The sequence below is a fragment of the Neophocaena asiaeorientalis genome, unplaced genomic scaffold, assembly GCF_003031525.2.
Source record: "Neophocaena asiaeorientalis asiaeorientalis breed wild unplaced genomic scaffold, Neophocaena_asiaeorientalis_V1.1 scaffold78, whole genome shotgun sequence".
Taxonomy (NCBI): Eukaryota; Metazoa; Chordata; class Mammalia; order Artiodactyla; family Phocoenidae; genus Neophocaena; species Neophocaena asiaeorientalis.
Genome location: NW_020175018.1, coordinates 8,633,334 through 8,647,362, shown reverse-complemented (window position 1 = coordinate 8,647,362; position 14,029 = coordinate 8,633,334). Strand labels below are relative to the sequence as shown.

General features: G+C 36.9%; 1 protein-coding gene across 1 annotated transcript in view; it reads left to right on the top strand.

Moving 5' to 3' along the window:
* STRBP (spermatid perinuclear RNA binding protein) overlaps window positions 1-14,029 on the top strand; it is a 130,776-nt gene that overhangs the window by 110,163 nt on the left and 6,584 nt on the right. Inside the window, exons 11-16 of the mRNA XM_024762280.1 lie at window positions 1,483-1,575; window positions 1,971-2,170; window positions 6,260-6,418; window positions 9,648-9,782; window positions 9,986-10,126; window positions 12,735-12,858. Of these exons, the coding sequence (XP_024618048.1) occupies window positions 1,483-1,575; window positions 1,971-2,170; window positions 6,260-6,418; window positions 9,648-9,782; window positions 9,986-10,126; window positions 12,735-12,858 (852 nt within the window). The remainder of the gene's footprint in view (window positions 1-1,482; window positions 1,576-1,970; window positions 2,171-6,259; window positions 6,419-9,647; window positions 9,783-9,985; window positions 10,127-12,734; window positions 12,859-14,029) is intronic.

Here is a 14,029-nt window from a genome sequence, read left to right as displayed (position 1 = left end):
CCCACCCCGCCGCTCCCCCCCATTACTATTATGATTAGCTCCAGATTTTACAGCCCTTGTCCAAGGGCAGGGATGGTAGAATGAAGCTTAATCCATGCAGCTCTATTCATGTAGCTGGAGGATTTAGAGAATAGATCCATACGTCTAAGCCAGCTGGTGAATTCCAGGCAATCAGGGAGCAGCTTTTAATGTAACTTAATGAGTGGGAGAGTGATTGAATAGATGTTGTTCCTTTTTAACTTTATCTCTTAAAGACTGCATTCTGGGAGACTGGCAAACCCACAGTTTTATGTAATGCAAATGAAATACACTACTAAGCAGATATAAGCAGATATTGCCTTCTGTTGAAGAGAGCACATCAAGATTGATTGACCTGAGTGGTAAGTATTGACTCAAGCAAATGCTGAAGTCAGTGTTTACCCCAAGGGACAATAAATCTTGATGATCAGAGAATATGTAGTTAATCTCAGTGTTATTACAAGGTTTCACTAAGAAGTATCTGGAAATCTTATGGCATGAATCTTTTGAGCATAACTTTCCTTTAGGAAAAACCCAACAACTGACTTCTACGTTGAAAACACAGAGTTCTTTAAAGTAGTACTTGGACAGGTTGATGAGCTTTTCTCTGATTGTTTTTATCTTGGACAGCAAAGCTCCTGCCTTATGTCTTGATGGCATTATTAACTAGCTGCTTTATCTAAGAAATTGAGTAATATTAGTTCAGTTAGTTTTTGTTCCATACCCATTATGTTGTTTCTGAGTCTTATGTTAGATAGTTTATAAGATACAGACAAGGAGAAAATATCTTTGACCTTCATGGAACACTAAGGAAACACAAGGTCTCTGTATATGAAATAGGCAATGACACAAGACTACGTATGACACTTTATATTTCTGATACCATAGAAACTCTTCTAAAAAGTTGAGATGAGAGGGAAACTGAAGAAAACTTCATGGGGAAGATGAACTGTAAATAAAATCTTGAATAGAAATTCGAACAGGCAGACAGAAGAATATGTCATAGTATGAGAAATAATCAGATTTCCGTAAGCATAATATTTAACATGTGGACTTTAAAAATTAATAGTATAATAAATGTGAACTTATAGAAATATTTGAAGAGACATAAGGAAAATAAATCTTACTGCCACAGATAACCACCTTTAACATTTTGATACATCTCTTTCCAGACTTTTTTCTGTTTATGCATATACAGATGTGAATATTATGCATAGATATTTGTATGTGTATATGTGAATAAATGGGAAAATAAATATTTATAAAAAGGGATAATATTGTTTCATAAAGATTCACTTAAACCTTTTTGCTATTACAAGATTATAAATATTTAATTTATCAGTGAAAGGGTCTTATGGTCCTTGTGATTCCTAAGATTTTTCCTTCCTGAACATATTAGGTACATTTGGTAGAGTAAGTAGAATCATTGTTTTGACTGATAATGAATCTCTTGTAATTGTTTAGGTGCTGGGTCTTCAGCTCTGAAGAGGCCATTTGAAGACGGATTAGGGGATGATAAAGATCCCAATAAGAAGATGAAACGAAACTTAAGGAAAAGTGTGTAAAATCGTTATTCTTATAGATGTTAACTAGAAAGGATTTATGTCTCAGGAAAATAAAAATTAAAAAGTGATTGATTTGATTGATTTGAATTGGAGTTTTAACAAACTGATTGAATAACTTTTGTTTCCAAGCATCATTTGCTTAAAATATACTGACAAACTAAAATGAATGTATAGCTATGGTAATGCATATTACTTTTACAATGATGTTACCGTAATTATTTAAGCAGTAGTTTTAGAATTACTTACGAAGTGAAGTTAATTTATATGTGCGTTTTGAAATTCTTTTTTAAAATCTGAATTTATAGTGGTCACTAGGAACCTACAGAAACATAGATTAAAGCAAAATGGTTTTGCTTTAATCTGATCTTATTCCTCTTTCTCTTACAGTTCTGGATAGCAAAGCAATAGACCTTATGAATGCACTAATGAGGCTAAATCAGATCAGGCCTGGGCTTCAATATAAGCTCTTATCTCAGTCTGGCCCTGTCCATGCCCCAGTCTTCACAATGTCTGTAGATGTGGATGGTACAACATATGAAGCCTCAGGACCATCCAAGAAAACAGCAAAACTTCACGTAGCAGTGAAGGTACAGTATTTCTTTTACTCAACAGTGCTTTGTTATTTTATGTGGTAAATAAGGTGCTTGTTTATCTATAGTAAATTAACAGAATTTTTCAAGATTTTAATGACAGTGACATACAGTCTTTTGTCACCTCTGGATCACAAAACTGTTCTTTTTTTGGTTATAAAATGTGTTGATCATATAAAATTTGCAAAACACAAAAAAGTAAAAGAATAAAAACTGTTGGTTGCTTATCTCTGAGGCAGTTCATTAATATTTGTATATAGTATATACTTCCAGTCCTTTTCTGTTTCTTTGTTTTAGGTTGAGCTCACAGTGTATATGTAGTTTTATGCTCTGATTTTTTTTTTCATTTCACATGTCATCAGTGTTTTTCTATGTTATTAAAATCTTCATAAATAATTTTAAATGGCTGTATGATTAACATGATATAGATGTACTATTGTTTGTTTAAACATTCCCCTATCATTGGATATTTTGCTGTTTGCAGATTTTTTCTGTCATAAATAAATTTAATGTGTTTTTTTTTTGCATGTGGTGCCTTTTCTGTATTTCAGAATATTTCCATAGGGAATAAGGTCCACGATTGAACCAGTCAATTATGCATATAGGTTTATAGAAAATTCTTAAATATTGGAATCTCTCCATGACTGCATTTGACCTCTTGCACACAAATGCGAAAATGTCAAAGATCAAGTAGATGGAAGATCACTTTTCACTAAAGAAAAGTTCTGTTATGTTACAGTATGACATAAGATGTAATTGGTCTGTTTTCATAGTCATTCCAGTTTGCAAGTATTATTAATGTAGATGCAAACATTATCCTAGATGCTAAGGATACAGCAGTGATCAAAATAAAGTCCTTGCCCTCCTGGAGCTTGCATTCTAGTGAGGATAGAATGGGGAGAAAGACAGCGTGATATACAAATGGGTCAATTATTTGTCAGGTAGTAATAAGCACAATGCAGAAAAATAATAGCTAAGGTGTAAAATTATAGAACAATATGTTATGTTGTTTACAAAAGGGGTACTTTTTAAGTATGTTGAAATAGTATGAGTTTAAAATGAGGCAGAAAAAGAAAACTAAGAATGAGGGAAAAAGTGAATTTAGGAATAAGGCTAAAAATACAGTTTAATAACTTAGCTGTAAAGTATGCTGAGAATGAGTCACAAATTTGGATCTAAGTTCTCTAGCATCTGACCCAGAAAGCTTTTGAAATATCAATATCAATTCACTGTCTATGACATAAGAACAGAAGGAGGAGTGTGGCTGCCTAGCAGCACGTACCCTAAAATGATGAAGATTAGTGGCCAGTCTTCCCTTTCCTCCTCTAGTCCTTTTTCCTGACTGTCCCTCACAAAGGACACCTTTAAGGACATAACCAGCCATATTCCATGAAAAGAATCTTAATCATTGTGGGGGAAAGATCGGCTGAAGGGGACAAGGGGTAAAGCCCCTCTGCAGAGGTTCCGGAGCCATCAGCTCTCTACTGTGCGGAAGCCACGAGTATGACTTTCTCCTGAGTGGAGAGCCATGGGGTAGGGTGTGCTGCATGTTTCCACTCTTGGCCCCTTGTCTTTGAGGGTATCAACTTTCTCAGTCTCAACCCCTCTCCAGGAGAAAACAGGCATGGTTACCCTGGATTTTCCAGTCACCTTGTTTCCAAGAATCATTTTGTGATTTTTCAGCTCAATTGATGTGTTTATTAGGCTTGATTTGTTTGCCAGGCATTTGAAACTCACTTTTCTTTGGTATACCCGTTTTTTTGGCCTTAATATATGTTTTTTTAACTTTTTATTATGAGAATTTTCAAACACGAAGTAAAATAATGCAGTACACATCCATGTGCCCATTATAGAACTTCATCAATTGTCATCATTTTGCTAACCTTGCAGAAACAAGTGTTAATTATAATCAGAGATAAAACAGGGTTCAAACTTAGTGGACAAGAGTAAAATATACTTTTTTACCAACAGTCAGATGGTGAAGGTGGGCAGAAACATTGCATGGTGCAGCATGCTAAAGTACATAGAGGGTTATGGTCCTTAATAGGAGGATGCATCTTGCATGAGAGGAGGTGGGACATATTTTATAGGCCCCTCTTCATGCTGCAGGAAGAATCATGGCCTTAATATTGATTCCAAACAAACTGGTTCTATAGGTCCAAAAACTCCATACTTTTTTCTTTCTACTTCTGTAGCATATGTTAGTTAATAATCTTAGAATATGTGTTCATAGAAAAATAATTTGAAAATTTTTTGTTAGTTGTGCTGTATTGCAAGTACACTTCTAATATCCTTTGAGATTATCCATCAGTTATATAAAATATTTGTAAATGTACTGAAATATGTTGCTACAAAAACAATAAATGAATCTGATATGTGTGGAAAGGGCAGAGAGAAGTGGTGTTAAATAATTCACATTAGACTTTTAACAGTCTGTATTAAATTGGGAAACTGTGTCTTTAGTTTTTTTTGGAGTAAACAAATCAAATTTCTTTGGGACTCTTGGCTTTTGACTTGCAGCCTGTGTTAGCCTGGTGTTAACTCCAGACCGATAACTATTCCTTCTGAGACGCGATTTCTTAGGGAGAGCATATTTGCAGGACTCAGGCAGTGGAGAAGGTGTTTTCTTTATAAATATTGACAAGGGTATAGGCAAACGATGTTAGTGTATTTAGTGCGAAGTCCTACCTGAGTACTCTTAGAACTTACGATGTTACAGAAGTATTCTTGGCCTTACTCCCAATGAATATAAGGAATTTATTTACGATTTGAAATGTTCAACAGAATGTCAGGTCCTCCATATGAATTGGGTGAATTAATTTCAAGTTCTCTAGGTACAGAAGTCTACTTCTGCCCATTTTTTGTTTAGAGTAATATTTTATTTATATTGGCAGAATCCTTTGTACAGAATGCCATTGTTTATAAAGGCTAGACTGTTTGGCTACTCATTTGTGTGGCAGCCATAACAGTTTTTTGAGACACCTATTGGGTATAGTTGGGATTATAAAGAAATATGCTGTTGCTTTTACACTCCAGCAACTTTAAACATTAGTCAAAAGCTAAAACAAATATAGGGATCTTTAGGCACCTAGTTCTGGTACAGACCTTTAAGTCAGTAACTGACAATGCAATGTCAACCAGTTTGATAGAGGCTTATAAAAATGCTAGTGCACATATTCTTCTGCAAACATCTAAAAAGCAGTTTAACCTGGAAGGAGATATTAAAAGGTGTACAAAACACACACACACACACACACACACACACACACACTGTTCTGAAAACTGTATTTTTAAAAAAGATGAGAAATGCCAGGCATGAGTAGAAATATAAGAAGAGTGAACATTGCGGGAAGCCATAATGTAACCGGGCCTTGAGAGGCCGGGGTGGAGATACAAACCTAAACTTGTTCCTGGTTCACTTAGTGGTAGAGAATAAACCTAGAGACTGAATCTTTTCTTTCAAGTCTCGATTATGGTTTTAAGTGGAGAGCCAAAGGGATGGATAGTAGAAAGCTTCAGATGTAATTTTGTAATTAACAGGCATATTGGCTCCAAGGTAAAGAAAACTCCTTGATTTCCCTTCTGTGCTAATTTCCCCTATTGGATTGAGTCATAGAACTTAGAGGTCAATTAATCAGTCTTCCTGTTTTGCAAATTGGAAAACTGAGGACCAGAGGAGAAATAAAGAGTTAGAACATCAGGTGTTTTCCTTTCTAGCCTAGTGTACTTTTCATAGTGTGCGATTTTACTTTCCCCCTCACCTCACTGGTTGAACTTGGCTATTCTGTTTCTCTACCTCTCATCTCCAAATTAAATGAACCCAGGGTAGCCTCAGGTTTGCATTTCTGTTTTCCGTTATTTAAACCTAATTACTCTGAGGAGGTTTCCCCCATTTTCCACGGTGACACTCTGGTAGGTAAAACTTTTCTAACCAAGGATTTATAGATTTAGCACCATCTTTCTCTTTCTGCAAGGTGTTTCACGGTTTCAAATGTTGTGGGTTTGAAACTGTTGTTCTCAATATTTCATCTGTTCTCTCTGGTGTCTGGTGTTTAAATAAACTGAATCTTGATGTAATTTGTACAGGTGCTGCAGGCAATGGGATACCCAACGGGCTTTGATGCAGATACTGAATGTATGAGTTCCGATGAAAAGTCAGATAATGAAGGCAAAAATGAAACAGTGTCTTCAAACTCAAGCAATAATACTGGAAATTCTACAACTGAAACCTCCAGTACCTTAGAGGTATACTTATATATTTTTTTCCTTGGAAAAAAAGTAATGTATGTTCATTGTCAAAAATTTGAGAGGTATGGAGAAGTATAAATGAGACAATCAAAAGCATATACAAGTGTATGTATTCCAGAGGCAGCCATTATTACTATTTTGCTTTATATCCAGCCTTTTTTCTATGTGTATTTTTTATGAAGGCAATCATATTTTCATATAGTTTTACATCTTGTTTTTTCACTTAACTCTAAAAATCACTGTATACATAACTGTATACTGTACAACACATGGATGTATCCTAATTTGACTAGCATTTCTCCTTTGCTGGCCATGGGAGTTGCTTCCAGCATTTCACAATCATCATGTATCAGGAATGTCAACAATAACTGAAAAGTGAAAAACAAAAAGATCTAGGGACTCCCCTGGTGGTCCAGTGGTTAGGACCCCATGCTTCCACTGCAGGGGGCCCCGGTTCCATCCCTGGTCGGGGAACTAAGATCCCACAAGCTGCTGTGCTATAAACGAATGAATGAATGAATGAATATGTGTATGCATGTATGTTTGCAAACTTAAAAAAAAATCTAATGGGGAAATTTAGGATTATTCGAAATTTGTGCTAAGCTATGGGGGTCAGTGGGGTCATCATTGAGTTGGTCCAGCCCTAAAAAAGGCGTCTGATTTAGTATGTTCCTCAGACTCTTGAGCAAGTCCTGACCTATGACGTATTGTCAGAGATAATAGAATGAGACAAAAATTCAAGTACTGAGTATACACGGCTTATTTGGGAATTCATGGGGCCCTTGCTTATTGCATTCTACATAAGAAAAATTGGCTTTAAATAACCGCAAGAGCTTACATTAAATTTTAAAAAGTGTCATTTGTAAGAATGAGTATCTGTCAAGGACCTAGTGGACTATAATTTTTTCCCCTTTTAGTACCTGCTTACTGCTAGATGCTGCGGAAATTGTGTCCAGAGCCTTAAGATGTTCTCAGGATAGAAGGGCAAAAGATACGCTCGTAATTACAATGTAATGTGATAAGCACCGTGATTGCAAAATGAATTTAATAATGTATAATCTCAAAGGAGGATGTGATTATGAAATGTACACACGTGTAAAATCAAAGAGAGTAAACTGTGAGCTTGGTTTGAGATGATGATTTTGCTATGTGGGGAAGAGGTGGAAAGAAGGCATTCTGGGCCAAGGAATAGAAGGTATAATATCTGGAGTTGTGAAAGTAAATGTTTGAGAAGTACCAGGTAGGCCTGTATGGTGGGGACTGATGGGGCTGAGGCCTGTGGAAGCCATGCCTGACTCCTCATGTGATGCTGTGGAGGATAGAAGACATGGCACCTGGCTTTAGAGAGGACCAGTCATTCATAAGTGGTTGTCACAGGCAGGCCAAGATGGTTTGCTGGCAGTGTTGTAAATAGTAAGAGAAAAAGAGCACGTTAATTATGAGGTACAGACTGTTAAGTTCAAAGGGAATTAAGAGAGCAGCGTGGGCTAAACTAATAGCAGTTATGAGAGTATGTGGAGGTTCTGGTTGTGAATCCGTCTCTGCTTTGCTTCTGTATAATCTAGTAGTGGGGAGGGGAGAAAGCTCTTATTCTTCATTAAAATAGTAATAATTGATTAGAACTGCAAATATTTTTATCTTGACTCATTTTTATAAAGTGATTTCAGATTTGGAAAGCAGGGAGTGATTACCGTAGTTTCAGAAGTTACTCATTACCTTTTAAAGATGGACTCCAGAAATTTGCCTTGAAATTAAAAAGATGTAGATTATTAAAAACTCTTCAAGAAGTGGTTTATTACAAAAGACCCAGGAATGTTTATTAAAATTGTCTTTAAAAATTGTCCAATGTTTCACTTTTATAGCATCAACCACTTATTAAATCAGCGTAGAGTATGTTAAGAGAATCTTGCTGTCCATTAGGTTTACATACATGAAAATCCTATTATATGTAATAATTCATTTTTGTTCAGCATTTCTTGAGCAATTGCTGGGATAGAATTACAGACATGCTCTCTAACCTCAAAAAGTGCTCAGTCGTTGGGTCTTTCCTTTCTAAAATTATAGTTTTGTGGTTTGTGGTTGGTTTTATTTTTGGTGCTAGCCTCTCTCTTTGTTTGAGCCTTCACACTCTTACGTGAATTACTTCTCTTCCTCACCTCTAGTCTTAACCTTATGTCAGTTCTTTCCACCACTCCTAGAGCAGTTTTCTAGTCTAATCGTGAATTTACCCAGATTTAAGTCTTTCAGTGGCTCCCCATTGTCCATGATAAAGTCGAAGCTCATTTGCATGACATGTGAAGTCCTTTATGATTTGGCTCCATCAAGAGTGTTTCTAATCTGGTTCTGCTTTCCTCTCCTCACTCGCTTAATACAGCCAAATGGAACTTCTTGCCATTTCCCAAACAAATGGTCTTTCTTTCTCTTGGGCCTTTGCATGGCTGTTTCTTCTGTCCAGAATGCCCTTCTCCTTCGTTTCCTCCTTCTCATGGTCTGGTACCTACCTTTTAAGGTCAGGTTTGCATGTCACTTCCAGGAAAACTATCCTGTTTGCCCTAGAAAATGATTCCTTGTACTGTGTTTCCATAATATACATGGGCTCTGTAATGTACATTGTTTTACAGTGATTAGATCAATCCCTCCTTCTGTACTCTAGCTCCTTGAGGGCCGAGAATGACTGCTTTTATTATTTTTAAATTTCTGAATTCATAGTCTGTAGCCTACTGTTTTTACTCTAGGTGCCGTTAAATCTCTTTAGAGAGACTGAGAGATGTGTAGGCACATTTTGTTTCCGTCTCCCAAATTGAGAGTTATTTCTTCCTAATCCTAAAGATGAAAAACAATGAATGCTCAGGTGTCATGTGAGTCTCAGCTGTTCTACCTACATTGTCAGTCATTTAGAGTATTGTTCTTAGATCTTGAACACCCCAGATCAGACCCTGGAGTGCCACGTGATGGCAAGGCTACACTGCTCTTGAATACTGATCTGTTGAGACAGCCTGCTTCCATGGCAGGCTGGCCAGATGACTTACTGTGATGTTTACTGCTTGTAGAATTTCTATACCTTTAAAGATATTTTACCATTTGTATACAGAAGTGATCATGCATCCTAGCCCCTGAATGCTTTAAAGTACAATTCTTGAGCCTCTTTGTCAACGGAGACGTAGTATAATTGTATTAATAAGAAATCTAATACTCTAAAATCTTACTTGATTGAACCTCCTTTTAGGTAAGAACTCAGGGCCCTATCCTCACAGCAAGTGGCAAAAATCCTGTAATGGAGCTCAATGAAAAAAGAAGAGGTCTTAAGTATGAACTCATCTCGGAGACTGGTGGAAGCCATGACAAACGCTTTGTAATGGAGGTGTGTACCTAGATACAAGCCAACCTTATTTTTCCCCTCAAAGACATAGGATATCCTCAGCTTATATGTAAAAAAGCTTTAGACTGAGTCAAATCTCATGGTACTGTTTGACTTTTGGTGTTTTCTGTGTTGTGACACATTTAAATTAAAACTATGTAGAGGAATTGCACGGGGTAATTGCAGAGTGTTGTTCTTGATTTTAGGTAGAAGTAGATGGACAGAAGTTCAGAGGTGCAGGTCCAAATAAGAAAGTGGCAAAGGCAAGTGCAGCTTTAGCTGCCCTGGAGAAGCTGTTTTCTGGACCCAATGCAGCAAATAATAAGAAAAAGAAGATTATCCCTCAGGTATGAGTTAAGCATTAAACCTTTGAAAGATATTACCAGAATTAAATTTCCTTTCCTGTCTTTGTGCCACTTCAGGTTTTTCTAAAGTTACTTCTTTTTCTTGGATTTGGCAACCCTTGCTTTGGGTTTGATCATGAATAATAGAAATATGATTAGTGGTTCTCTGTTCTGTGGTCTTTTAGGCAAATTATTAAAAAGAGACTATTAGCATTATTTGGGGGATCTAGGTCATTCTTGAAGAGGTAGAGGGTTGGGACTTTAATGAGATACTAGCATTTGTTTAGTTTAGGGAAGCTGCCAAGAGTATTTGGGGCTTACTCTCATGAGAGTCTGCAGGTGCTCTTCCATTTCCTTTCCAGTTTTGTCCTTTTGCATTATTTATTTTGGGTTTTCCTTTGAGGGCATCACAGTAGAACTTGACCCTTTGTTGCTTCTGTTCATTACCGACATTGGAAATGTCAGAGCTGCTAAAGGCCCAGGATTGTAACAAGGGTTGCAGTAAGAAAAGATGGCCTCCTAGTTGCACGCTTTTGAATAACAGATTCTTCTATCCATTCATTTACGTATTCAAAAATATTTTCTAGACATATACCATGTGCACGATTGTGAGGGAAAAGGAGATACGTTAACTATAAGACACATTCTCTCCCTCATGGAGAATACTGGTATAATAATGTCTGAATATATTATGTGATAGGAACAAGTCAAGTAAAAATGTTTAGACTAATAGAAGGAAGCTTAGATTATTTAAGATTCTGTGTTAAATATGCATATGCAAAGTCCATTATAAGAGGTTAGAAGAGCTCTCATTTTATAGATGAGGAAATGAGGCTTGAACACATTAAGATACCGCTTGTAGTAACATAGTGAATTGATGGTAAGGGTTCCCTCTGAAACCTGGTTCTTCTCCTTCCAAAGACCATTGGCATGCTCCTGTTGTGTATTATATCTACCTGAGAAATTTGTTTTGTGTTAATTTAAACTTCTTGTATTTACTATAATAAACACTGCTTATATTCTAGAATTCAAAATATAAACAAAGAAAACGAACTTTTACTGAGATGAAATACGAAGAAAGCGTTTAAATTGCAGTGGTACCCATGTAGAGAGAGGATAAGTGGATTTTCTTTTTCTAAAATCTTCCTAGAATATGTTCTAAGTTAGTGGAAGGATAATTGTTACCTTGTTTGTTTTGGTGTGTTTTTCTCATGCGTTACATCTTGTATATGGGTCAGTTAATTTTAGTGTTTAAAAAAGCCTGTGCTATGTGCAGATACTTACTAGGTAGTTAGGTTTGGTTCTAGGAGACATGAGCTTGCTTTGTGTGGAGTCACTCTGCTGCTGCCAGACTACTACTTTCTGACTACATTTGACTAAGCTGTGTTTTTAAAAAAAAATGCCCGCATGAAGTTCACTCATTTTTAGAAATTTTCCATACTAAAAGCTATAGAACTCACGTGTTCAATGTGCTTGACAGCCAAGAAGCAGTCTATTTTGGTTGGATTTTTTTCAGCCAAAAGGAAAAAATGGCTGTTCTCTGTGCACGATACATTCGACCTTGAAACTGTCTTCTACCCAGTTACAGAGGCTATCCTAGGATTTTTTCAGTGAGAGATAAATGTGTATATGCACTGACTATTTAAGCGGTCTGAGATGCTGTTGACTTGATTGTACACTGCTTTTGAGGCTCTGCACCTCCTTCCCTGCAGCTTGGTTATAGCAGGGAGTATTAGCAGTTTTATGAGCTTGAGTTTTTATAGCATCTTTATATTAAAAAGTAAATATAATATGTAATTTAAAACTAGATATTTTCTTATTTCTTAAATTTTCAGTTTTGGAAAAGAATGTTCTAGCAGCCCTGTGTACCGTTACTCTTTGTCCTTATCTGTTCTACTTTTCAGAGCTTTGTATCTATTTTCTCAGTTGCTCTTTCTACTCTGAAGTAAGGAAAACAAAGTGGGTATCTTAATTGTCATTTTGCAATTATTGGGGAGACTCCCATAGAGATTATGTGACTTTACCAGAGTCCCATAGCATTTTAGAGTAAGAAGAGACCAGAGGTGATTCACACACACACACACACACACACACACACAGAATTGCGTGACCTTCCTGAGGTCTCAGTTACTTACATCAGGAACTGGCATCCACACCTTTGGTCTCCCTGTCTTAGTTCCTTTTTTTTTTTTTTAAACCCCACTCAGGTTCACAGCTAACTCCAGGTGGTTTGTTGTGCTATTTTTTTGTTTACTGGGGGAGAATTCAGTAAATTTTGAACCTAGGTATCAAGTGTCTGTAATTGCTTTAGTCAGGCCTAAAATGACTTTGGATGTAATTTGACTGCTGAAATTTGTGTGCAGAAAACGAACTCTTTCTGGGTAACCCTCAAGTGAAAGGAAGAGTTTATTTGCATACTTCTGTGTGCCAGCTCTTCTCCAGAACAACTCTGTAAGATGTCATTTTCATTTTACAGATTATAAACTGAAGGTTCAAGGTCATAGACGACTAATCTCATGTACAGGCGCAAGTTTCTCATAGAGGTTATACATTACAAAGTTGATGAGATGATCTTATTTCTCTCAGTAATGAAATGTGTTATTTTTAACAGGCAAAGGGTGTTGTGAATACAGCTGTGTCCGCAGCAGTCCAAGCCGTTCGGGGCAGAGGAAGAGGAACTCTAACAAGGGGAGCTTTTGTTGGGGCCACAGCTGCTCCTGGCTACATAGCTCCAGGTACAGTGCACCCTGTGAGACATCTGCCTCCTTTTCTGGGCCAGAGCTCCAAGAACAGCCTCTCCTTTATTTTCCAGGGTTATACAGGGTTTCTGGAAACATAATATGGGTATAGGATGGGTGTGCACCGAATTTCAAAAGAAGAGAATCTACAGAATGTTACAGGTTTTCTCCTGGAATCTGCTGAGTGACTAGAGGCTTTCTGGAGGGAGGTGACAGATGAGGAGTATTGCGCTTGGTTGAGGGGACATATTTTGACAATGAGATATGAGCTCAAAGATATTCCACAGATGGGGAGTTTGGATACCTGAGCAGAGTGTATTTGGTGGGGACATAGATGACAGATTGGGTATCACAGGTGAGAAAAATGGCTGGTAAGAGCTACTTAATTGGGGTGAAGCCTGGCGATGTTAGCATTTCTTTAACTCTATGTTGGGGAGCCATCAGGGGCGAAAGAAGTACAAAAAGAGGAAAGGGGGAACTTACTTATCTAGAGCTGAGTATACACTAGATACTTTCATATAAATGATTTCACTTAATTGTTTTTAATCTTCACAGTGTTTCCTCAAGTAGAAATATTTTCCATTTTTCTGGGTGAGGAAACTAAGTTTTAGGGAGGTAAGGCAACTAGCTCAGTGTGAGACATCTTGTAAACAGCAGAGCAAAGATTTGAATGTAGGTGTTTATAATTCCAAAGTTTATATTCTTTCCATTTCACCACATGGCTTGAGGAAGATGGGAAAAGATGCCCTCTGCTTGCCTTCTGTTCTGATCCTTGTATCATCTTAGCAGTAGCTGTACCTCTGTCTCATTAAAATCAAATTCTCTGTAATATTGCAAGTATGGAACTTTGAACTTGACAACTAAACCACTAGTAGTTGATCAAGATGAAATGGTCATAAAGATTGGGTCTTATCCTGTCATTATTTTTTTGCATAACACTCTTTAAGAAGTTCACTTAGGTTGTGGTTTTTTTTTTTTTTTTTTCTAAGAAAGACTTAGAATAGGCTTTTTGGGAAGTTCTGTGGATGATGTGGCTTTGGAATTAAGCCTCTAGAAGTTGATCCCAGTAGGGGCATAGCTCAAAGATGTGTCATATAAACAATATGTACTCTTATTCAAATATTGTGTGCCTGCTTTGACACACAGCAGACATGGATTTTGTTCTCCT